The following is a 25,768-nucleotide window of genomic DNA, read 5'->3' on the forward strand; positions in this document are numbered from 1 at the left end:
ATGCACGCATGCATGCACACACACACACACACACACACACACCTTGTTAGACATAGCTTCAGACACAAGCCAACCATCTTAGAAAATTAAACCATATGTGACTTTTCTGAATGCTGAACACAAAGCTATGTTTCAAGCTAATAAATTCGAACACACACACACACACACTAAAACACACACACACACACACACACACACACACACACACATATTATTACACAACTGAACTTCAGCATGAGCAAACATTACGCTGATGCCTATTTACCCCTGACAAATCAGACTCACCAGCAAAAACTCCAGACACCAGAGTCCCAATGAGCGGCGTCTTGAAGCGTGGGCTGACTTTGGCCATGAAGCGAAAGATAAGGCCGTCTGACCCCATGGCGTACAGAACTCGTGGCAAGGGGAACATGGCACCCAGTAAGCTGTGGCACAAACAACATTCAATGTCATCTTTCACAACAATGAGAAGAAATTTAAGGGTATATCAGATGGGAATCTCGGTCCCCCGAGGAGGGTCCGATGCTCCCAATAGGCTATCTGTGAAGGGGTACTTTTCTCTCCCTTTTGCTCTGCTAAGAGATCATAAAAATCTCGGAAGAAAGTCTCTGCTGACTTTGAATTGTTTCTTTCACAACTTTGATTTTGTATTACAGTGGAACCCCCCTTTTAAGACCCCCCAATTTAAGACTCCCTCCCTTTTAAGACCCTGTTTTCTTAAACTTTCTATTCTATTCTGTAAATGTACCCCCATTTTAAGACTCCCTCCGTTTTAAGACCGGACTTTGTCAGATTTTTAGAGGTCTTATAAGGGGGGTTCCACTGTATACACTGTGAGACTCACCTGGTAGAGAGCCCACACAGAGCCCCAATGGTGATGATGTAGCGAGCCACACCCCAGCCCACTCTGTCAAAGATGAAAGGGAGCGGAGCGTTGATGTCCACCAGGTAGTACGGACACATGAGGGTGACCACAGCCGCTATGCTGCAGTATGCCAGGCTGATGACCAGCAGTGCCACCACGATGCCGATAGGTATTGACCTCTGGGGGTTCTTCGTTTCCTCCCCTGTAAAAATCAAAACACAATAATGGTAGGTACCCTGGAACCCCCCTTATAAGACCCCCCAATTTAAGACTCCCTCCATTTTGAGACCCTGTTTTCTTAGACTTTCTGTTCATAACCTCTGTAAATTCACCCCCATTTTCAGACTCCCTCCTTTTTAAGACCTGGTTTCTCAGATTTTTTGAGGTCTTGAAGGGGAGGTTCCAGTGTAATTGGAACGTTTATTATTGACAAAACAAAACGTTACATTTACTAGTACGTCGACCCACAGGTCTCTGAAGCAGACAGACAGACACACACCCTTATGAAACAGATAAAGAACTTATCTCAAAATTGTGTGGCTCGCTTTCAAAATGCCGGCTAGGTAATGATCAATCAAAGTTGAATTTTGGAACGTTTAGCAGTCTATCTGTTTGGGATGTTTCCTCCCCTGCAAGGAATAGTCAGGTGAGAGTTGATTAAAGCATGTAGAGATTTTGTTGCTGTGCTTTTTTCAAAGCTGTTTGTTGATGTCTTGCTCTCTTTTTGTTTGTTATTTATTTTCTCTGGAGCAAAACTATAGAACTTATCTGGAGATCCATGTAAAGTTAGTTCTTAAACAACCAGATGCAAATACAGGGTTCGTACAGCGTTTTGCCTCTACAAATTAACACAGGAAACACATAACAAAAATTAAAATTGCATTCAACAACATTATCAGCCATTTATAGGGATATAACCAAGATACAAATGACAAAGACAAACGAGTACTCAATGCTGGAGCTGTGCTCCTTAATTATCTATTTTTTCTTTGTGTGGGATGTGCGCATGTTTGTTAATTTTTTAATAACTTGCTGTTTTACAAAGGAGGTTGTACATTCATATGAAAAATAACACATTTAGTAACAGAATGTGTTACAAGCAGTTACAAACTCAGGTCAATTTCATAAACTGTTCAACTTAGCGGTGCAAACGGTGAAATAGAATTAGCTCAACCCAGTGATCAGAAACAGAGAAACTCTGGTGACAGTTTTGTGTCCTTTTAGCACATAAGCCAGCAAATGTTGAAGTTATACTGCCTGTAATATTGAATCTACAGTGGAACCCCTGTTAAGTTCTCAAAAAACCTGAGAAAATCCGGCCTTAAAAAGTAAGGAGTCTTAAAATGATGGTATCTCTACAGAAGTGAGGAACCGAAAAAGCAAGGTCTTAATTAAAGCGGGGAAAGTCTGAAACGCTCAGTCTTAAAAGGGGGGTTCTACTGTAATACAGTGGTACCTGCAATGAAAGGACACCATTGGGACCAGTCACAGGTGTCCCTACATGGCAGGTTACCTGTAGAGTTTGGTCGAGATAACAGACAAAGAGCCTCCAGAAAGTATCCTTTCACGGGAGGTGTCCACTCATCAGAGGGGCCTCACATCGCAGATACCACTGTGCTGCTGTTGAACATTTAACAAGAGGGTCTTGAACACTGCCTTGCCTGTGGTAGCTATGCAGTCGAATCCCACGTAAGCGTAAAAACACGTAGCAGCTCCAGACATCATTCCAGAAAAGCCAAACGGCATGAATCCCCCCGAGCCTGCTTTACTTCCTTCAGGGACCTGAAGACATCATTCAATCCATGAATCAATCAGTCCATTAATTAATGGGTCTATGAATAGATCAATCAGTATATCTTATTATGGATCAATGAATAAATCCTTATTTTTGGATTCAGGAAGAAATAGGGAATACAATGAAATCAGTTTTGGGTCTTTCACTGACATTTTTATTTTAATTAGAAATTTGACATTCTTAATGAACAAACTCATTCATTAATTGTTAAGCTTTCAAGCTGGAATGCAATACTATAGTCCAGACTGAGTTGAAGATTGATCGACCAAAATTTCAATCAATTTAGTTGAAAAATGAGGTTGACACAGTGCTGTATCCACTTTCATGAAAAGTCAGGTATGACGTCATCAAAGACACTTATTGAAAAAATACAAAAAATACTCTGAGGATATCATTTTGAAGAAATTGTAAGTAAAGTTACATGAAGATCTTGCCGAGTAGTGTTCTGGATTATCGCTCTACACACACACATACACCACCACCCTCATCTCAATTCCCCGTCTGTGTTAAAACATTTTTTTAAATTTGACTAAATATAAAATAGAGGAGGTCGTAAAACAGAGGTAAATTTGGTGACGCTATGACAAGGACGTCGGAAAGTTGGGTCTTAATGTAGAGGGAGTCTAAAAAAAAAAGGAGGATCTTAAAAAAAGGTTTCACTGTACCTTGGATGGTTCAATTTCCCAGTTGGACAGGTCAGCCTTGAAGAAGCCACAGATCACGACATAGGTGATGACCAGCAGATTGACGCATGTAAAGATGTTGTTGAAGCGTGTCGACTCCTTCACCCCAATGCAGAGAACACCTGAGAAGACACACACACACTGAAATCATTTAGTTACAGTGCTACTTGCGATGAAAAGACAGTCTTTCGACCAGTCGATCAAAAGTGACCATACATGTATAATTCATTGCAGGTGGCCTGTCATGACAGGCATATTTTGGTGGACATAAAAGACAAAGGGACAACAGAATGTGTCCTTTCATTGGAGGTGTCCTCTCATCTGTGGTACATGTAACACTGCGATGTCACAGATTACAGAAGTAATGTCTGTCTTTTAAATCTTACTTCATTTCATGCAGTAATACACTACAATCCAGAGATCCAGGTACATGCATTCCTCTCTGTATTTTAAATTTTTTAAATTTGTTTTTTTTTAGTTTTAGTTAAAATGCTCCTTTAATAAATTACCAGTAGAGAAACAGGTAACATAGTTGGGAATTTCATCTTACCTGTAAGCAGCAAGGTGATACAAAAGGAGAAGAAGTCCGGGTAACCTGAGAGACCGGTGACATCCATGGGCAAGTTCTCTCTGAAGAAGTTCTGGATCTTGTTGTCTATCAGGGAGTCAAAGTAGGTACTCCACGCCCGGGCAACACTGGCTGTACCTACACATCAAACACACAACAAGTCATTATCCTATTGTCTATTGGGGAGTCAAAGTAGGTACCAGCTGGCAACACTTGCTGTACCTACACATCAAACACACCAAGCCATTTAGCATGTTGTCTATTAATTAGGGAGACCCTGGTACCACTCGCTGTATATCTACACATCATAAACACACCCATCAAGCCATTAGCCTATTGTCTATCAGGGAGTCCCTGGTACCACTTGCTGTATATCTACACATCATAAACACACCAATTAAGCCATTAGCCTATTGTCTATCAGGGAGTCCCTGGTACCACTCGCTGTATATCTACACATCATAAACACACCAATTAAGCCATTAGCCTATTGTCTATCAGGGAGACCCTGGTACCACTAGCTGTATATCTACACATCATAAACACACCCATCAAGCCATTAGCCTATTGTCTATCAGGGAGACCCTGGTACCACTCGCTGTATATCTACACATCATAAACACACCCATTAAGCCATTAGCCTATTGTCTATCAGGGAGTCCCTGGTACCACTTGCTGTATATCTACACATCATAAACACATCAATTAAGCCATTAGCCTATTGTCTATCAGGGAGACCCTGGTACCACTAGCTGTATATCTACACATCATAAACACACCCATTAAGCCATTAGCCTATTGTCTATCAGGGAGTCCCTGGTACCACTTGCTGTATATCTACACATCATAAACACACCCATTAAGCCATTAGCCTATTGTCTATCAGGGAGTCCCTGGTACCACTCGCTGTATATCTACACATCATAAACACACCCATTAAGCCATTAGCCTATTGTCTATCAGGGAGTCCCTGGTACCACTTGCAGCACGTATACCTACACATCAGACACTTCTTCTTCTTCTGTGTTCGTGGGCTGAAACTCCCATGTACACTCGTGTTTTCGCATGAGTGGATTTTTACGTGTATGACCGGTTTTACCCCGCCATTCAGGCAGCCATACCCTGCTTTCGGAGGAAGCATGCTGGGTATTTTCGTGTTTCTATAACCCACCGAACTCTGACATGGATTACAGGATCTTTTCCGTGCACACTTGGTCTTGTGCTTGCGTGTACACACAAAGGGGGATAAGGCACTAGCAGGTCTGCACATATAAGTTGACCCGGGAGATCGGAAAAATCTCCACCCTAACCCACCAGGCGCGGCCGGAATTCGAACCCACGACCTTCCACTTTGGAGGCCGGCGTCTTGCCACCAAGCCATTGCGCCCGTCAACCATCAGACACAATAAGCCATTTGCAGAACTCTAGTAAACAGTCATATCCAATCAGAAATTCTATCCCATCATTGAAAATTCCAATACATTTCATATTTGAAAGATTAATGTTCAGTACCTTCAATGACTATGTGGTTATTTATTTTCCTTTGGCAAGGCACTACATGAATCCCATATTTTGAGCTAATACTCCACATATAATTTTGGCAAATTTCTCTCGTCAAGTAAATAAAAATCAGCCAATCTCTTGCACTTGCAGCTTCTCGTGCCTAGCAGTAACTGAGAACTGGTTAGACTTAGAGACTAACCAATGATGTATTCCAGCAGCAAGTTCCAGCCAATGACGAAAGCCATCAGTTCACCGACCGTCACATAGCTGTATACATAGGCTGATCCTGCACGGGGCACCCTCGCTGCAAACTCTGCATAACACATACCTGAAGAGGACAACTAATTATAGAATCACTATATACACTGCTCAGAATCAAGAGTATTCAATGCATGGAATACAAAATGTCTGAATTATTTCTCTTGCACTTTGCTGTATCACACCAAAAAACCCTGAGCAAATACAAACACATGCATGCCCACACACTTACACACCTATGCACACGTACAATTACATGCATATACCCCTCCCACACAGATGCATGCACCCATTTGCACACATTCCGACACCAGCACACAGATGCACACACACACACACACTCTCTCTCTCTCTCTCTCTCTCTCTCTCTCTCTCTCTCCAAACTGACCAGCAAAAGCAGAGGCGATGCCAGCAATGAGGAAGGACAGAATGACGGAAGGACCTGCTGTCTCCTTGGCAACCTGACCTGTCACTATGTAGATACCTGTACCCAGGGTGCTGCCAATCCCTGCAATAAAACAATAACATGACACCCAGAAAATCTTACACACACAAAAATAGCATTATCCATGCAATAAAAGAATAGCATTATCCCTGCAATTTTCCTAGCATATAACCACGTCATGTCCCAAATAGACGCTACTTCTGGGGACAGAAATATTAAGTTAGCATAACCGGCACGGTTGGCCTAGTGGTAAGGCGTCCGCCCCGTGATCGGGAGGTCGTGGGTTCGAACCCTGGCCGGGTCATACCTAAGACTTTAAAATGGGTGATCTAGTGGCTGCTCCGCCTGGCGTCTGGCATTATGGGGTTAGTGCTAGGACTGGTTGGTCCGGTGTCAGAATAATGTGACTGGGTGAGACATGAAGCCTGTGCTGCAACTTCTGTCTTGTGTGTGGCGCACGTCATGTCAAAGCAGCACCGCCCTGATATGGCCCTTCGTGGTCGGCTGGGCGTTAAGCAAACAAACAAACAAACAAGTTAGCATAGCATAGCTGCAATTAAAACATAGCATTACATTAAGAAAGATATCTAAATCTGATAAAATAAACTAAACTGATCCAAGTTAAATTAAATGAGATAAAATATTAAAATCAAATTGAATACAATGAACTAAAATTAACTCAAGAAAATTAATTAAGTGAATTGAAAAAAAAGAGCTCAAAAATGGCGTGAATGTTTTGTAATCATCTGTCTCAATGGTACTGTCACATGAACATAACATTTCCATCAGCCCTTTTCTCTATCAACAATTTGATATGGGAGTAGATGGTGTGGGTGGGTGGGGGGTGGGGGCGACACCGTGTAGAAGAATTATGAAGGGCAAACTTAACAGCACAGGTAACAATAAAGTCATTGTCACGTACACACAATTCAAACTTAAATGTTCAGCCAAAGAGCCTACAGAGAGAGTTCAAAGGCACAGTAAGCCTCCCGTAAACCATCACAGAGCTCCCCGAGCGTCTACATACAGTACAAGCATACTTCCATTTGAACGCTCACCGAACGGGAACATCCTGGCTGCTTTCTGTCGAGCGTGAGAAATTCTCAAAGAATTTATTTTCGTAGACTTGTTCCTCTACAACAATGGCGCCTCGTTTTGGTGCTGGACGGCTGTTATGAATCACGCCCGGACAGTAAGCCTTCCGTAAACCATCACAGATACTGTCAGGCTTAATTACACACAGTACAAACACCCTTCCATTTGAACGCTCACCAAACGGGAACATCCTAGGTGCCCTATGTAAAAGAGCGAGCAATTTTTAAAGAATTAATTTTGCAGATTGTCTCGAACACTTTTTGGACCCATCCAAAACTCAGGTCAAAAATGAGTTACTTCCCTTCGGGTCTCATTCTATTGATGTAAACTGGCCATAGCCGTGGATCGATGATTATCAGAATGTTTTTGGACCGTGGTGCGTTTTTGCGCTAGACCTAACTTTTAAAATCTAAATGATAAATTGACAGCTTGTTACACAAACATTCTTACAAAAGAATTCTTTTTTCATCAAGACAAGATCAGTACAATTCGAAGTTGTGAAAGTTTTAAAAAAGAAAAGCCCGGAAGCAGGGTCACGCAAGGGTCGTAGCAGACGACGGTTTTTGCATATCGCCGTTCCTAAAAACAGTCAAAAGCTATCGCTGGAGTTCTTGTGAACCACAGCCGTTTGTTTCGTGCATAAAAACGTGCTATTTTCTTCATTTTCCTTTTCATTACTTTATTGTCCCATCGCTGGGAAATTCGGGTCGCTTCCTCCCAGTGGAAAGCTAGCAGCAACGGAGTCGCGCTACCCAGGTGTCTGCGTGTTTAGGTGTATTCAGCCACCTGCACTTATGGCAGAATGACCAAGGTCTTTTACGTGCCATTGTGATGACACGGGGGTGGGACATGGCTTCCGTCTCTGGGTCTGCACATAAAGTTGACCCGTGTCCGTCCCGGCCCGAATTCAAACCTGCGACCTTTCGATCACAAGTCCAGTGCTCTACCAACTGAGCTACCGGATAAGCTGACATCGAGTCGCATTCATATGACTAACTGACGACTACATTATGAAAAAGGGAAACTGGATCACACGGGTTCACGATGGCTCAGGGGTAAGATAAACCACGCAAATATAAATTCTTTGAAAATTGTTCGCTCTTTACGGAGGGCACCCAGGATGTTCTCAATCGGTGAGTGTTTAAATGAAAGGGTGTTTGTACTGTGTGTAAAAGCCTGACCGTATCTGTGATGGTTTACGGGAGGCTTACTGTGCCTTTAACTAGTATACAGTACCACTAAGGAGAAATTGCACAAATAAATGCAAATGGTCAGTGGGTCAACCTGAAAATCTGGCACAATGTTTTCAACAGACAAAATTTTTGCTTCCATTGAATTTTAGTGCCCTTGCACTGAACATACATGAACAAAGTGTTACATGTACTGTTAACTTTTGACAATCACGCTTCTGCATTGATCATTACCTAAGCCAATGAGATCCAAGGTAGTGAGACATCGATTGAGATTTGTTTCTGTTATGTCATCATCAGTGAAGATCTTTCTCCGGACAAGTTTCCTCATGAAAGAAACACACACCGCCATCCTGCCTTCCTGCAAAACATACACAGATAATTGTAATTGTTGCGTTATTCATCAGTTTTTCACTCAGCAGAAAGACTTTCATGACTGTACGAGACAGCGTGCACATGCATGTGCGTGTGTGTGTGTGTGTTTGATGAGTCAAGTATGCATACATGTGTGCTAGTGTATGTCTGTCTGTCTCTCTACCTGTGTCGGTGTGCATGCATGCATGTGTTGAGTGCAGTTTTTGTATTAGCTGCTGCAAGGTCATTTTCTTTTCCCTTTCTGCCTTTTCCTCCCTTTTTTTTTGCCTAGAGGGATAATACCCAAGGAAAAAAGCCCTCAAATATCTTCGGAAGTCATACAGAAGATTCTGGCACTGTTACAAATAATGCCACTGCGTAGGAGGACTGCCTTCACTTTGCAAAAGGAAGTGTTTTAAAAGCCTAATTAAATGTTGTAGAATAGGCAAAGAAAGAACACTATTTGTGATGATTAGTTTGGGTTACTTCCACTCAGTTACTTCCCTTGTTTATTTCGAGATTTTATATATTCTTTTGAAGTCATAACCACTCATCTCCTAGTCGCCAACCTGATTGCAACCCAAGATAGGTTTACTCGTGCATCCACCTTAATCTTCATGATCAGAGTTTCGACATTCTTAAAAAAAATTGTAAGTGCGTGTTAGCTCAGTTTTCAGTACTCGTAACACACACATATTTTTTTCAAGCCTTTTTTTCATTAAACTCTCACAAACAGATTCAGAATTGCAGACAGTACAACTCATGGGTGAGGTATACACAAGTGCAATTTTGATGACTTGATAAGCATCTGTACACAATTTTCAGCTATCTCCTAATATAATTAGTCCTTATGGAAGTGACATCACATACTGAAAGGAGAGTGAACATCTGTGCAATAGATTCATTCAGTGTGGATGATGAACTGCACACAGGGCTAAATTAGGAAAATTGCCCAATAGTTACTGCACTTTACGGCTTACAAGGATCACACATCAGCTGCAACAATCATTGTTGACACAACATAGTATTCACTGACATAATTATGAGACGTATACAGCTGATAAGCCGCACACATTAAAGTCATTAAACAGGAACAAAGTAACCTTTTTTTGTTCAGTGGCTTTTACCACGCTGTTAGAGGGTGGGACAGTTCCTAGGCTTGGCAGAGATAAAGCGGACCCGTTGTCAGTTGTGGAAGGAGGGCTGCCCACCTTGGCTAGTGTATCGCAAGTCTTTATCCTGGTCATAATTATCTTCCATCTGACACCGCAAATTGACTGTACTATTGCTGCACTGAGGGCCACCTTAACTTTAAGATAACATTCAGGGCGTCACTGTTCTCTGTGTGTAAACACCTGTTCTCTTTGTCAGTGGATGTTTAATTACTTTATTATCACTGCTGACGTTTTTGGTCATGTCAGAAGTACAAAACAACTTCAGAATTTTTAACACACACACACAATGATCATTAAGCGAAGGGATGCAGTGTTTTTCCCAGACTCATGAGGACAATAGGTCAGTTAAGGACTTGAATTGGACATATATATGTTTTAAGTTCTAAATGCTCTGACTGCAAAAAATGTTCTGCCAGATCATAGACCATTTATCCTGGACCGCCAACTAGCTCTCTCTCAGCTCTTTCTCTCTATTACGAGGTAGCGCCTCTCGCATTTAGGAACCTACGCTTACATGGCCTTTCAGAAATCAGGGGGACGTGATATCCGGTGTCGATTGTAAACATGGACGAAGTTGCCGAGGTAAGTTCTACTAATGCTAAAATAAACTCAGCAAAAGTGCATATGGAACATGTTTTTCGATGAGTTTTGTTAAGTTTAGTTTGGAGTTTTGGAAAATCCAGTTCATTGTCACCTCCCATTGTCACAAATAACTGGAGCGTGCTTTCTTTTCACTGTCTTCGAATCGCTGGCCTTTCAAACCGGACGCGACGCGCCCCTGAAAGTCGAGAGTCGTAACCTCGAAGGGTCACGTGACGAGTTGGCGGTCCAGGCTATTTGGTCTATGGCCAGATAGACCTCCTATACATCAAAACTATTCGACCATATTGACTGGCTACAGGTTAGAACAAAGCGTCAGTTCAGGTAAAACAAGTATGCATTAATGAGGGAAGACCGAGGCCTGAGAGCAACACTGATGATGCTCGCTGAGATATATATAGCTGTCCTGGAGAAAACCTGCTTATCACTAATTGCTTGTCGTGATTTCTGAGAATCTTTGTCAAGTGTCAAATGTACGACAGAGCTATACCATCTCCTTGACAGCTAAAACCAGCTTGTCAACTACACTGCATACTCTATAAAACCAAGATCATGTTCAAAGAAAATGTCAATCCATGAAAGTTACTCTTAAAACAAATAGACACTGTGTGCACTTAGGTGAATCCGACCACTCTTTTTCACAACCGAAATAAAAGACAATCATCTTTTCCACATCACGAGCGTGTTTTAACTATCATCACTGCTGACTGTAACGATGGTAGCTAAATGTCAAATGAATACACAATGGCAGATTTTCTCTGCACGTACAAAAATCAAATAAGCTGTCATGAAAAAATTATTTCTTTCAAGCAGCGAATCTAATTAATAGTAGAAAATCAATAACCCACCTGCAGACCCAGCTGTCCCGGACACACAAGCGAAATGGATACTAAATACAACAGCTGTCATTGAGTGCTGTGGCAATTTAGCAAACAAAATATCCCTTATTCAAGACACAGGGGAAAAACTGTGAAACAAGCGCCCACATATTTTAGCATAAGTAACACATAGAGCCAATATCCTATGCTATATCACCCACAAGCTGTTACTCATCAACATGCATAAGCAAAAGGCCTACACAAAGCTTCAATCCCCAGAGGGTCTCATTAGCATGACAGATTCTTCTTCTGCGTTCGATGTTGGTGGCCGTGAAGCATGACAGATAAATACAACACTTTTAACTTATGATTTAAAAATAATCTTACTGTTTCATCTGAATTTGTATTAAAAATTGTTGTGCAGAGGTAGTGTCCGACATATACGTGAGCGTCATTCAATGCCCATTGCCATTATCCTTTCCTGGTTAAATTCAGAGCCAAAAAAAAAGAGGGGAGTTCTAACCTATGTGTTTGCATAAGGCCAAAAAAAACAAGAAGAGCAAACGCTCGATCGAGTCACTTTCGCAGTTCTGAATATTATATGAGGCATCAGATGGACAGGAAGAAATTGCTATTCACAACACAATACAGATGTAAATAATTTGATGTAAAGAATAATCCTATAAAGTTTGAATCAAATCCGATGAATAGTTTCAGAGATATGATATTTCAATTTTTTTCCTTCAAGACATACCTGTGACCTTGAAAAAGGTCAAAGGTCACCAAAGCAGACGTCAAAGTGTAGAGGTCACTGGGAGTCACGTTCACATAAAATTTGAGCCCGGTCACTTTTATAGTTTCCGAGAAAAGCCCAACGTTAAGTTGTGTGTTGCCGAACAGAAAAGGCTAGTTATCTCCCTTGTTTTTCTGATAACGTTCGTAAAAGGCTACAGATGTAAATACTTTGATGTAAAGAATAATCCTACAAAGTTTCAATCACATCCGATGAACTTTGTCAAAGATATAAAATGTCTAATTTTTCCTTTGACGCTGACCTGTGACCTTGAAAAAGGTCAAAGGTCAACGAAACCATCGTTAAAGTGTAGAGGTCATTGGAGGTCACGACTAAACAAAATATGAGCCCGATCGCTTTGATAGTTTCCGAGAAAAGTCCAACGTTAAGGTGGTGTCTACGGACGGCCGGCCAGACGGCCGGCCGGACGGCCGGCCGGACGGCCGGCCGGACAGACTAACACTGACCGATTACATAGAGTCACTTTTTCTCAAGTGACTCAAAAATAGTCTGTTTACGGTAACCCGACCGACCCTATTTTTTTCGCGCGACCCTAGACTTTTTTTTGGCATTTGGGGGAAAAAAAATAAAAATAACGTAAAAATATGGGTTTTTGGAAGAAAAAAAAAATCCCGACCTACCGACCCTATTTTTTTGGCCTATGTTACCGTAAACAGACCTTTTTTTTGGCCTAATAATATATGTGTGCATGCATGTGCGCACGCGCGCATGTGTATCCACTGTATGTGTATGTTTGTGTGTGTCTTTGTGTGTGTGTGTGTGTGTGTGCATGGACATGTGTGTGTTGCTTTGTGTGCGTGTGTGTGTGTGTGTGTGTGTGTTTGTGTGTGTGTGTGTGTAATCTTCCCTCTGTCTTTCTGTCTGTCCCCCCTTCCTATTACAGCCTATCTGTATCAATCAATCAATGAGGCTTATATCGCGCATATTCCGTGGGTACAGTTCTAGGCGCTCTGCAGTGATGCCGTGTGAGATGAAATTTTATACGGCCAGTAGATTGCAGCCATGTCGGCGCATATTTACCTTTCACGGCCTTATTCCAAGTCACACGGGTATGGTAGACAATTATTAACTGTGCCTAAGCAATTTTGCCAGGAAAGACCCTTTTGTCAATCGTGGGATCTTTAACGTGCACACCCAATGTAGTATACACGGGGGGTGGTTCGGACACCGAAGAGAGTCTGCACACAAAGTTGACTCTGTGAAATAAATTTCCGCCGAACCTGGGATCGAACTCGCGCTGACAGCGGCCAACTGAATACAAATCCAGCGCGCTACCAACTGAGCTATATCCCTGTATATACATGTTTGCCTATAAATATGTATATTTAAAAACGATAACAATGAAAATTAAAGCTGTCAGTGAATTTAACTCCTTGTCATATTCTATTTAATATTTGCCACCACGATTACATATTGTAAAGTCTGGCCAAGCGGCAGTTGGAGGACGTTTTTAATTATTGAACAAAAGATAGAGGCAACTTTTATATAACTCAAAAGAAGAAAGTTTGTTTACTACGATTAATACTATCTTTTGTTAAAATGACTTGATTCTAGGTTTCACAGTTTGAGCCCTGTACACATAATTGTTCACAAATCAAGAGGAAAACTCTCACATTAATCATTAATACCTGAAACGAGCCCTATGCACAATGTCACATTTGAATATATTCATTGGAACTCTGGAATGCAGTGAAACAAAATGATTTGACCGGACTACATGTGTACATGTATATTCATTATTATTTTAACTTGTAAGACTGCACAGCAAACATTTCTAGGAGTATCACAAGTCATATAACTCAAAATATGCGCCCTGTGAAAACTGTATGACCTGTATTTCTTTTGATGTTTTGTCTTCCTTGTCACATTTCTATTGTTTATTTCAAATCATTGTCTTTTCTAAAAAAAAAGTAAAATGTTTGTTTCAGATAAACAATGTCTTTTTGATTGAATTTGCTTCATTTTTCATTTACACAGTCGTGTCTTTCTATTGGGTAAAAGAAGAATTAAACCGCCTGCGGAGGGGTAGGGAAACAAACATACTTGCATTTTACAATTACTTTCTTTTTAGTTGAAGAGAATTTTCAAAATTCCCATCATTATACTCTAGCTCCTCCCACACACTAAGCCCTTATCGATTCCCTCCTCTCTCTCTCTCTCTCTCCCCCCCCCCCCCCTCCACATTGGCACTGGAGGAAAAGTGTTCCACTTTCCACAGACACTGATATCAAAACAGTAAGGATAAATAGAGAATACTATACATGGCTTGCTGTGTCGTACCACAGGCGGAAGGTATCGTCCACTGGACTACTACTATCACAGAAAGACTACAAGGTACGTCACTCACCTTCGAGTCTTCTGTGTTCTTGGAGTCGCTTCCTGGGGAAAAATATTGTTCAAGACGGTTTGCCTCTTCCTACAGTCTGTGTAAGGTCAAATAAATACAGTTGAATGATTGTTTGAACTATATGCACCTTTAGTTTTCAGCTTCCGTTCGCTGCAGGTTGTTTTTAACCATCATTTGGACAAATCTTCGTTTGCGAACCGCTAATATCCACTTGGCGGCTAATTATGCATCCGCACCGAATATGCATACCAGCGCTCATTGGTCTAAAACATATGTAAATATTGTGCAGCAAAGGGAAGCTACCCACGGGAGTTTTCACTTTCGGTATTAGTGAAGAACCGTTTGCCACTTCATTCAAAATGAGGAAAACGTTTCAGTCGACCAATGAAAATAATCATCGAATATCCTGTTATTAACCAATGAGCGCTGGTATGCATATTCGGTGCGGATGCATAATTAGCCGCCAAGTGGATATTAGCGGCTCGCAAACGAAGATTCGTCCAAATGATGGTTAAAAACAACCTGCAGCGAACGGAAGCTAAAAACTAAAGGTGCATATATAGTTAAAACAATCATTCAACTGTATTTATTTGACCTCACACCGACTGTAGGAAGAGGCAAACCGTCTTGAACAATATTTTTCCCCAGGAAGCGACTCCAAGAACACAGAAGACTCGAAGGTGAGTGACGTACCTTGTAGTCTTTCTGTGATAGTAGTAGAGTAGTCCAGTGGACGATACCTTCCGCCTGTGGTCGTACCAGATTTACACGAGTTGTTTTTTAAAATATTGAACTGCGAGCGAAAGCGAGCTGTTCACTATTTGAAAAAGCAACGAGTGTAAATCTGGTACGACACAGCAAGCCATGTAGTATTCTGTTAATCCTACATACTGTACTTACGTGTATTTTACTGAAAATGTCCTGCATTCGAGGCAGCTAAATTGAAGACGCTTGTTTTGGAACCTCGATCTCTTCTAAAGCCTCGTGCAATCTATTACGTCAAAGCAAAGAAACGTCACTCTGAAAGTGTGCGTGACGTGTTAGTTCTAAAGATTCATCAAGGGTAATTAGCGAGCGCAATTTGTGTTTCTATAATGACGTTTGTCTCGGTGACTTTGGCATCATACGCAGTGGAAAAACAGGTCCCTGCCAGACTTGCTTGACATGACCTCATTTACATGATATACACACGTGTGATTTGAACGATTATTATCTCACAGGTGTCTCTCTCACGTATGTAGGATAAAGTAGTAGAATACTTAGATAGACAGGCGCCTGTGCAGTCTCAGTTTTTGGCATGCTTGCGCATCAAGGGAGACAACTCGGACAATGTGACATTTCCACTTTCAAATCCTTAGTTTTATTATCATACTATAACTTACAATACAGTGTTTATGATCCAACACGAAAACTTCCACACAATTTTACACAACGAGCAATTTCTTCTTTTCCAAAAACGGAATACGCCACATCATCAAAACCCAAGTGCAACAACAAAATAGACACTTGACAGTAAAGTGGCATACTGCCGGATGTACTACAACTACACCACGCGAACAGCTGTGGTCGGAAAAATAGTGAAGGGCTTTTACTTGGCCGAACAGCTTTCTTGTGCCGTTTTGTAATTGAATCTAATCAGAATCTAAATTACAGCTTCACCACGTAGATAATACTCACGCGCGTGTGTCAACCTGAAGTTTGATTCAGGACCATTTGTTTACAAACGTGACACAAGAGTTTGCGTGCTGCTGTGGCACCACTGACCGCGGCATGGCCATGCAAAGCACGGGGTCAGAGTTCATTCTGCATGCGGAATCAGCCACAGACAAACCGGCCACAGGCGCGTTTACCTTTGTTACGCGTAAGCTGTATGGCAGGTTGGAATAACACATGTTTTTATTTATTTTTCATTTACACAGTCGTGTCTTTCTATTGGGTAAAAGAAGAATGAAACCGCCTGCGGAGGGGTAGGGAAACACTCAGGCTGACACACCCTTGCATTTTACAATTACTTTTTGTTCAGTTAATCGGTCAGTTCCCTAATGATCCAAGCAAATAAGAGAACAACGTTGAAGTGACAATGACTAGGTTTAAAATGTCCCTTATCAGAAAGTTCAACCTCAGTCCTTTGATGTTTATTAAACACATTTTCATATAAAGTTGGCGCTTCATAAGGAAAAGTGGCTTTGAAATTGACCCTAATCCTTCTTTGGGCTCTGTAAATGTCGTTTGGGGCTATGGTTGTAAAACGGTATCTACTGGTCACCCCAATGTATAAACTGAAAACTCTTTCTGCACCAGAACACGCAGAAAGGATTGTATCTGCCTGATGTCTGATGCTTTTCAAAATCCCCAACCACTAACACCTTCAAAACGGACATTAACTGACACTGTTGTTTTTCCCTATATAATCCTTACTATTTTTCCGAGACGTCGCAGGGGCGGATCAGTTCATTTTATGGGGGGGGTTTCCAAAAGTATATTGTGAAGATATGGGTGTGAAGGCGCGAAGCGCCGAGCCGACGGCGCGAAGCGCCTAGCTTGCTAGGGGGGTCCGGGGGCATGCCCCCCCGGAAAATTTTGAAAAAAAGGATGCAAAATGGTGCAAGCTGGTGCATTCTGAGGATGATCATTACCAGTTCCAGGCAGCAGATTTTGTCACTGATTAATACCCACAAAATTGAAACTCAACCCAAAAAAACACACAAAAATATTTTTATTTTTTGGCTGGGGGGGGGTTTCCGGAAACCCCAGAAACCCCCCCCTCGTCCGCCCCTGCGTCGTCGTGTTGTGTATTTAGCTTGCCACAACCTCATACATGGTCCTAAAAGTTAAAGTTGAAGAAAATACTAAAGATAAATGAACAAGCTGACGCAGTGTCATTCGCACCGTGAATCCCCCCATGGGAACATACTAAAGTCTGGTTCCAAATAGGCTCAATTTCCTTCTATTTCTTTGTATTTCTGCCTCGTAGGGGTAGGGGTGTTCAAACCAAAGGCACCTTTAAACCAAAATTCAAATCACACATCTTACAATACTAAGACACTCAGCAGTAAAAGGGTGTCTGCTGGTAAAAAATTCCAAACAATCCTAAAAGTACTTCACTACTAAAAGTGCTTTTAAAAAGAACCGTTATTTTTCCCTCTATATTCAGTATTGTGTTTTCTGCGAACATGTAGTCTATTTAGATGGTTGTCGTGTGCACTTGAGTTGCTAAAGCGTTTTCAGTTGGGCATATGTCGTAAAGCAAAGAATTAGCCCTTTGAAAACCATCAGAACTGTCACACAAAAATAACATTTACCTATCTCACCAACTGACCAAACATAGGGCTTTTCCTTATCACTGTTGTAAATGATACTTTAAAGAGCATTATTTCATTTTTCAACACTGAGTTGAAGGACAACCTGGACTGCCGTATATTACAGCTGTTTTACAATCAGCCAACATTTTCTTAACAAACGTATGTTAAGAACAACTCCCATAGTGAAATTGAAGGAAAACAAAGTGAAAATCCCCCTGCCATAGAGGAGCTAAAGAATCAACAATAAACGACTGCATGGATAGCTTGATGCACGAATGCATTGCGGACATGTTTGAAGGGCTCCTCTGACCTTGACATTGAAGCGAGGTCAACCAAAATGGTATCAGAAGATAAGGCTTTCTTTTTCTTGTATACCATACAAAACTAAGCCCGCTGTTTTTAATTTGTTTTCCAGAAAACTGGCACAATGTGAAATTTTGCAGTTTTTAGACCATGCACATTCATTCTCCCTGTGACCTTGACCTTAAGGTAAGGTCAAGGTTCTCAAGTATCTTTTTTGAGCTCTTGGGGTCATACAACATTTTGCAACATTTGGTGTTTCTTCACTTCATAGCGTTCGAGAAAAATCCAAAGGTAATGATTTGTACAGACAGATGAAGACGGGCAACGGACAACGGCTGTACGACCAGGGTGAGTATGTACGCTCACTTTTGCTACACATGCGAGTAGCGGCTATTATTCGTTGTTCACAAAACATTCCTATATAATGTTTGGAAACAATGGTAGGGATAAAAATCAACCGTTTCCAAATGTGCTAAAAAATCAAAAAGACGCGTTCTATAACGGTCAAACGGTCCCTTAACAGACTTGGGCGGGGTCGTCTGACGGTTGGCAGACAGCACAAACACCCTGTGACTGCTCGCAAGGAAAAAATAAATCTGGATGGCAGTATGGCTACAACTACGTCGTTTAGTGTAACCATAACCCCTAAATGTATGAACAGCAGAAAAGGCTGTCTTTGACGTCACTGTATAATAAGAAGCACAAAAGGGATTTTTTGGAACTTTCTCTTGGTTGGAGACAAACATGTCCGCAATGCATTCGTGCATCAAGCTATCCATGCAGTCGTTTATTGTTGATTCTTTAGCTCCTCTATGGCAGGGGGGTTTTCACTTTGTTTTCCTTCAATTTCAATATGGGAGTTGTTCTTAAACATACGTTTGTTAAGAAAATTTTGGCTGATTGTAAAACAGCTGTAATATACGGCAGTCCAGGTTGTCCTTCAACTGTAAAAATGAAATAATGCTCTTTAAAGTATCATTTACAACAGTGGTGGCTGTTTTCACAAGTATGCTACAAAAAACACGACAATACATAATACATAAGGAAAAGCCCTATGTTTGGTCAGTTGGTGAGATAGGTAAATGTTATTTTTGTGTGACAGTTCTGATGGTTTTCAAAGGGCTAATTCTTTGCTTTTCGACATATGCCCAACTGAAAACGCTTTAGCAACTCATGTGCACATGACAACCATCTAAATAGACTACATGTTCACAGAAAACACAATACTGATTATAGAGGGGAAAATAACGGCTCTTTTTAAAAGCACGTTTAGTAGTGAAGTACTTTTAGGATTGTTTGGAATGTTTTACCAGCAGACACCCTTTCACTGCTGAGTGTCTTAGTATTGTAAGATGTGTGATATGAGTTTTGGTTTAAAGGTGCCTTTGGTTTGAACACCCCCACCCCTACGAGGGAGAAATACAAAGAAATAGAAGGAAATTGAGCCTATTTGGAACCAGACTTTAGTATGTTCCCATGGGGGGATTCACGGTGCGAATGACACTGCGTCAGCTTGTTCATTTATCTTTAGTATTTTCTTCAACTTTAACTTTTAGGACCATGTATGAGGTTGTGGCAAGCTAAATACACAACACGACGACGTCTCGGAAAAATAGTAAGGATTATATAGGGAAAAACAACAGTGTCAGGTAAAGTCCGTTTTGAAGGTGTTAGTGGTTGGGGATTTTGAAAAGCATCAGACATCAGGCAGATACAATCCTTTCTGCGTGTTCTGGTGCAGAAAGAGTTTTCAGTTTATACATTGGGGTGACCAGTAGATACCATTTTACAACCATAGCCCCAAACGACATTTACAGAGCCCAAAGAAGGATTAGGGTCAATTTCAAAGCCATTTTTCCGTATGAAGCGCCAACTTTATATGAAAATGTGTTCAATAAACATCAAAGGACTGAGGTTGAACTTTCTGATAAGGGACATTTTAAACCTAGTCATTGTTACTTCAACGTTCCCTTCACTAAAGTGGCTAAGATGCCTGGATCATAACTGAACACTGCATTTCAAGTTAATGCCGTTCGTCAGTTTATGTTCAGTTTCACGTAGCGATTGGCTAGAGAATACTACATGGCTTGCTGTGTCGTACCAGATTTACACGAGTTGTTTTGAACTGCGAGCGAAAGCGAGCTGTTCACTATTTGAAAAAGCAACGAGTGTAAATCTGGTACGACACAGTAAGCCATGTAGTATTCTGTTTATCCTACATACTGTACTTACGTGTATTTTACTGAAAATCTGCACTCGAGGCAGCTAAATTGAAGACGCTTGTTTTGGAATCTCGATCTTCCTTATCTTCTAAAGCCTCGTGCAATCTATTACGTCAAAGCAAAGAAACGTCACTCTGAAAGTTTGGCGTGACGTGTTAGTTCTAAAGATTCATCGAGGGTAATTAGCGAGCGCAATTTGTGTTTCTATAATGGTTTGTCTCGGTGACTTTGGCATCATAAGCAGTGGAAAAACAGGTCCCTGCCAGACTTGCTTGACATGACCTCATTTACATGATATACACACGTGTCACGTGATTTAAACGATTATTATCTCACGGGTGTCTCTCTCATGCACGTAGGTTGGATAAAAATTGTTCCCGCACACTGACTCGATGTGACTATGCGAAATTTCAGGCGAATCGGCCGAGATAGGCCTATCGCCTATCATCAACCCGATTCCTTCACTGCGGCGTATAACTGCCGAAACGACCTAAAATACGTAATGATGCCTCAGCTTCCCTGGACTTGGATCAGTGACCCGGAACGAACACAAGATAAAGAGAGGAACTTTGTTGCAGCCAGCAACTTTCTGCGCACAGCCTATTTCAGAGCCGGTGTAACGATTTCATATTTCCCCCGCGGTCATATTTCCCCCCGTCGATATATATGCTCAAGACTGAAATGTTGTTTCCTGGTAAAATTAAGAAGTGAAATTATTTAAAGGCATATGTACGCGCTCCCGTGTTTACAAAGTGTAGTTTGCCCACAATCGATGTCAAATGCATCATAAGGCCATATAATGACGATATGTCGCGATGCGCGGACCATATACATGCATTACAGCTTGTTCTAGCCTCTGAAAAAGTGAGGATGTCAACAAAGACGCGGAGTTATTTCCCTTGCGTCAACGTTCCCTCTGTTGGCAAATCTATAAATAGGACGATCTAGATCAAAATAAAAATTAAAATATCTCAACATTTAAGGGGTCCTAGACCACAATATTTTGCAGGGAACTTAATTTAGCATGTCTCCAGCTGTTGGTAAAGCAATTAGCGTGTATATTCATCGAGTTAATATGCCTTTAAGGACGAAAAACATGTCAGTAAATAGATTTCAGCCCAAAAATCGATTTCTTCGAAAACGTGTACCGAGTCCCTTGAATAAGAATGGAAACATTTTAGGATCATAATAAAATTTCTAAGTTAGATATGTGACAGGGCGACCACTGAGTCACCAATTATAGAGTTAAGTTTTTGTCATTGTCCAGTCTAGTGTTTGTAGTTCATGTTGCCGATCGCTTTATGTTTTGTGTAATGCCATTATCTGTTCAGTCTAAGTTAAATTTTGACGGGTGGCACATGTCCAGTCACCAGTACTATTCCTAAGCGCACTTAGCGGCCGTCTTTGTCCATGTTCTGACTAGTCTTTGCCTTTGAACTTAAGCCGCTCAGGCTCAGAGACGGGTAGCCGCTGGCCAGCAGGTGGTCAGTTGCATAACTTTTATGGCCTAACCGGGGGTAGCTTCCCGGAGGATGGAGGGACGGGCACTGGGAGCCTAGCTGCAGGTGTTGTTATGTAATATGGCGGCCTGTCTGTCGGCATGTAGCAGTGGTTTTTAAGTAGGTGTTAGGCTAATTCCTTTGAATTTGATCCGGGTAGATCAGTGATAGACGATGCATGCCAGCTGGGCTCGAATGTTTTAGTCTTTACCCCCCCCCCCTTTCCTCTTGTCTTTAGTTTAACCAATGAAACACGGAACCTGCCGCTTAGAGTGTCGTGGTTACTAAGATGTTGATTGGATGTTTGTGACTCTAGTCTGCGCTTAGAACTGTAGGCTACCCACGGACAGAGACGCGCGATATAAGCCTCATATTGATTGATATTGATTGATAAAGTTGCTAGGGACTACTAAGAAGAGAACTCTGAGAGACGCGAGAGGGAGTGGACATATTTACACCCCCGGTATAGGGGTGTGTATAGGATTCGGTCGATGTGTTTGTTTGTTTGTTTGTGTTCGCATATAGATCTCAAGAATGAACGGACCGATCGTCACCAAACTTGGTGAACAGGTTCTATACATTCCTGAGACGGTCCTTACAAAAATTGGGACCAGTCAAACACACGGTTAGGGAGTTATTGCTGGATTAAGATTCTACAAGGACTTATAGAGGGACATATTAATGGTCAAAGGGAAATAACCTTCTCAGTTGGTGGCAGTGAGAATGGTTATTTCCATTTGACCAACAGGGGTGTTTTTCCTACCTCGGAGGAATTTCTTGTTTGTAGTGTGTTCCACTAACTGACGAGATGTAGTTCAACTATGTATGTTGTGGCTTGTGGCCACCCGGCTTCGGCTGGGTAGGCGAAGATGAGGAGGGAAGCGAACAGAGGAATAAAATTTGCCATGCCAGTATTCTGCTGTTGTCACATCTGTTGTTGGACGGAATGGAGAAAGAAAGACGTGTATTCTCTTCATACATGTGTCCGTGAGTGATAGTCCAGAGAGAGTCCGTAACACATCATCACAAAGAAAAACAAAAGAATCTGATCTTGTTTCTCCGAACCGGCCTTCTACAGATACAACAAAATTGGTTGGACAAATTTGGACCCATGAATGTAAGGTACCCAAGGTCGCTCATCAGTACTATCGAAGGGTGTTTTTTTGTTCAGTGTGGAGTTTATACAAGATCAACGAGGCCGAGAATCGAAATAGGACCATGGGGAGAGATGTTATCGTCACACCGGCACGGCCGCGACATTGTCGGAACTCGATCGGCGGCACGTGCAACCGTGACCTGGAAGAGGAACATTTTCGAAATTTCTAGTGTGTGTTTGGCATCAAAACACTGGCCTCGGAAATCATAAGATGGCGGAAACTCGTTTGGTTGTCTTGCAAGTGTCTATTCTTTAAAATTAGGCGGGGTAAAAACTGACGCTTTTTCTTCGGGTGCCTGTGCAGGCTACCATCCTGAATGAAACTATATGGAACCACAGTAACCGGCTTCTATACTATATACGGCTTGTGTGTGTGTGTCTGTCTGTCTGTCTGTCTGTCTGTGTGTTCGCGATGCACGGCCAAAGTTCTCGATGGATCTGCTTCAAATTTGGTGGGCATATTCAGGTAGACCCCGGACACAATCTGGTCGATGAAAATTTTCAACACGTGCTCTCAGCGCGCAGCGCTGAACCAATTTTGGTTTTTATGGTTTTTCTGTACATCCATTCCCAGTAACTGTTCCTTATCTTCTCCAGTGTTTTGCGCGTTTATCTCCCTTCCTTCGTGTGGCGTCAATCGCGGGTACCCGGCGAAGCCGGCGTACGGTGCACAACTCATCGGCTCTACTTCTTCCCGGCGAAGCCGGGTATTCATACTCCGTCTCGCGATCATCCCGGCGAAGCCGGTACACGGCGAAGCGGGTAATCATCTAGTTTCTATATATATATACTAGTGTCTATCTGTCTGTATGTTTGTCTGTCTGTCTGTCTGTCTGTCTGTCTGTCTGTCTGTCTGTCTGTCTGTTCGCGATGCACGGCCAAAGTTCTCGGTGGATCTTTTTCAAATTTGGACACCGTATTCAGCTACACCTCATCGATGAGATATTTCAACACGTGCTCTCAGCGCGCAGCGCTGTGCGCGCTGAACCGATTTTTTGTTTGTTTTGTTGTTGTCGGGATCCACTACCAGTAACTCTTCCTTATCTTCTCCAGTGTTTTCAGCCGCGATTATCTCCCTTCCTCCGTGTGGCGTCAATCCATATTCCCGTTACTAAGGTCACTGCACGTTACTATTTTTAGAAGGTCTCCAGTGTTTTGCGCGTTTATCTCCTTTCCTTCGTGCGCCGGCGAAGCCGGCGTACATCCGGCAAAGCAGGGTCCCAGGCGCAGCCTGGTATTCGGCTCTACTTCTTCCCGGCGAAGCCGGTACCCGGCGAAGCGGGTAATCATCTAGTCATATATATACCTACGTACGAATTTGAAGCTCGGTTTAATATGAAACGCCGGAGAGATAAAACAACGGTTGTCTGTATGTCTAAAACCGGTCAACTTGATCACTGAACCGGTCAAACCAATAGGCCTATCATCATAGTCAGTTGAACATTTATTAATTCCACTACTATTGGTTAATCATGACGCCGTATTTCAAATTAAATTATGATGTGAACATGCAGTAGGCCTACCAGTAGTCTCACCGGCTGCTAACTGTTTTCGTGAGTTCCCGGCAGAAATGATGATAAGGCTACACTAGTCACAGTCGTGCTACAGTCAACCAAACTCCCCTTTTTAAGATCCCGTAACTTTAAGACTCCCTCCTTTTTCTCAGATGTTCTCTTCATAGTCTCTGTAAATTAACTCACAATTTAAGACTCCTACTCAGTTTTAAGACCCGATTTTCTTAGATTTGTTTTAGGTCTTGGAAGGGGGATTCCCGCACTGTACTGATTTCATTGAGCGGGCATCGAGCGGCCGACCCACGCACGCGCTTTCCTTCTACGCCGTCAGTCCGGCTTACGTCCGTCCGCTGTCACGATTTCATCTTTCGCCTGTGGACATATTTCCCGCCCCTCGACATATACTCAAGACTGAAATGTTGTTTCCTGGTAAAATTAAGAAGTGAAATTATTTAAGGACGAAAAGCATGTCAGTTTCTTGCATGTGAAGAAAATTGGTGGTAAAATGTAATAGATTTCACCCCAAAAATCGAATTCTTCGAAAACGTGTACTGAGTGGTTACGTCCCTTGAGTAAGAAGGAAAACATTTTAGGATGAATCAAATTTCTATAAAACAAATTGGTTGGACAAATTTGGCCCCATGAATGTAAGTTACACAAGGTCGCTCATCAGTACTATCGAAGGGTGTTTTTTTGTTCAGTGTAGAGTTTATACATGTACTTGATCAACGAGGCCGAGAAGCGGCGAAATATCAACACGGCGAAAGATGAAAACGTCACACCGGCTACATCGAAAGTCACAGTCACAAGCTCAGTAATTAGTGCGGCTTTACTAGTATCCGTCCGGTCAGTCATGTGCCGAAACGGACAGTCGCAGTCTTCACATGACAGGCATATACACATTGGAACCTGTGACGAAAGGTCAAAAGTGACCCTTGTGGACTTGCCGAGTGTCCCTACTTTGGAGGTGGCCTGTAATGACAGGTAGTGTCCACTGAGGTAAAGAGACAACTCAAAGAGTCTTTCCTGAGAGCAGGGTTTTCTCTGGGTCACCAGAGGGCAGCCAACATCAAGTTCCACCGACTGTATTTGCATCAAAGTCACGTTGTTTTATTGAGAAAGGAAAAAATTCTAAACAGACCGATTGCTAACATTCCGAATAGTCACACTCAACATTATTTTACAGCTGTGAACAAGTATTCTTTTGATGAAACAGAAGTGACAGATTCTTCCGGATACGTTGAAATTTTCACAAAATACTA

At 42.0% G+C, this 25,768-nt stretch overlaps 1 protein-coding gene across 5 annotated transcripts in view; it reads right to left on the reverse strand.

Moving 5' to 3' along the window:
- LOC138978231 (high affinity cationic amino acid transporter 1-like) overlaps window positions 1-25,768 on the reverse strand; it is a 48,789-nt gene that overhangs the window by 20,206 nt on the left and 2,815 nt on the right. The window contains exons 1-9 of one of the 5 annotated variants that reach the window (XM_070350897.1): window positions 16,188-16,313; window positions 8,637-8,763; window positions 6,061-6,180; window positions 5,614-5,742; window positions 3,894-4,049; window positions 3,326-3,465; window positions 2,527-2,647; window positions 845-1,067; window positions 286-425 (exon numbers count right to left, since the gene is read on the reverse strand). In XM_070350897.1, coding sequence (XP_070206998.1) covers window positions 286-425; window positions 845-1,067; window positions 2,527-2,647; window positions 3,326-3,465; window positions 3,894-4,049; window positions 5,614-5,742; window positions 6,061-6,180; window positions 8,637-8,754 — 1,147 coding nt within the window. In that variant the 5' untranslated portion in view covers window positions 8,755-8,763; window positions 16,188-16,313. Of the gene's footprint in view, window positions 1-285; window positions 426-844; window positions 1,068-2,526; window positions 2,648-3,325; window positions 3,466-3,893; window positions 4,050-5,613; window positions 5,743-6,060; window positions 6,181-8,636; window positions 8,764-9,859; window positions 10,207-11,379; window positions 11,500-16,187; window positions 16,314-25,768 lie in introns of those variants that run through there. The other 4 variants (XM_070350899.1, XM_070350895.1, XM_070350896.1 and 1 more) reach the window with 4 other exon arrangements.

Source organism: Littorina saxatilis, linkage group LG10, assembly GCF_037325665.1.
Source record: "Littorina saxatilis isolate snail1 linkage group LG10, US_GU_Lsax_2.0, whole genome shotgun sequence".
NCBI classification, from domain to species: Eukaryota; Metazoa; Mollusca; class Gastropoda; order Littorinimorpha; family Littorinidae; genus Littorina; species Littorina saxatilis.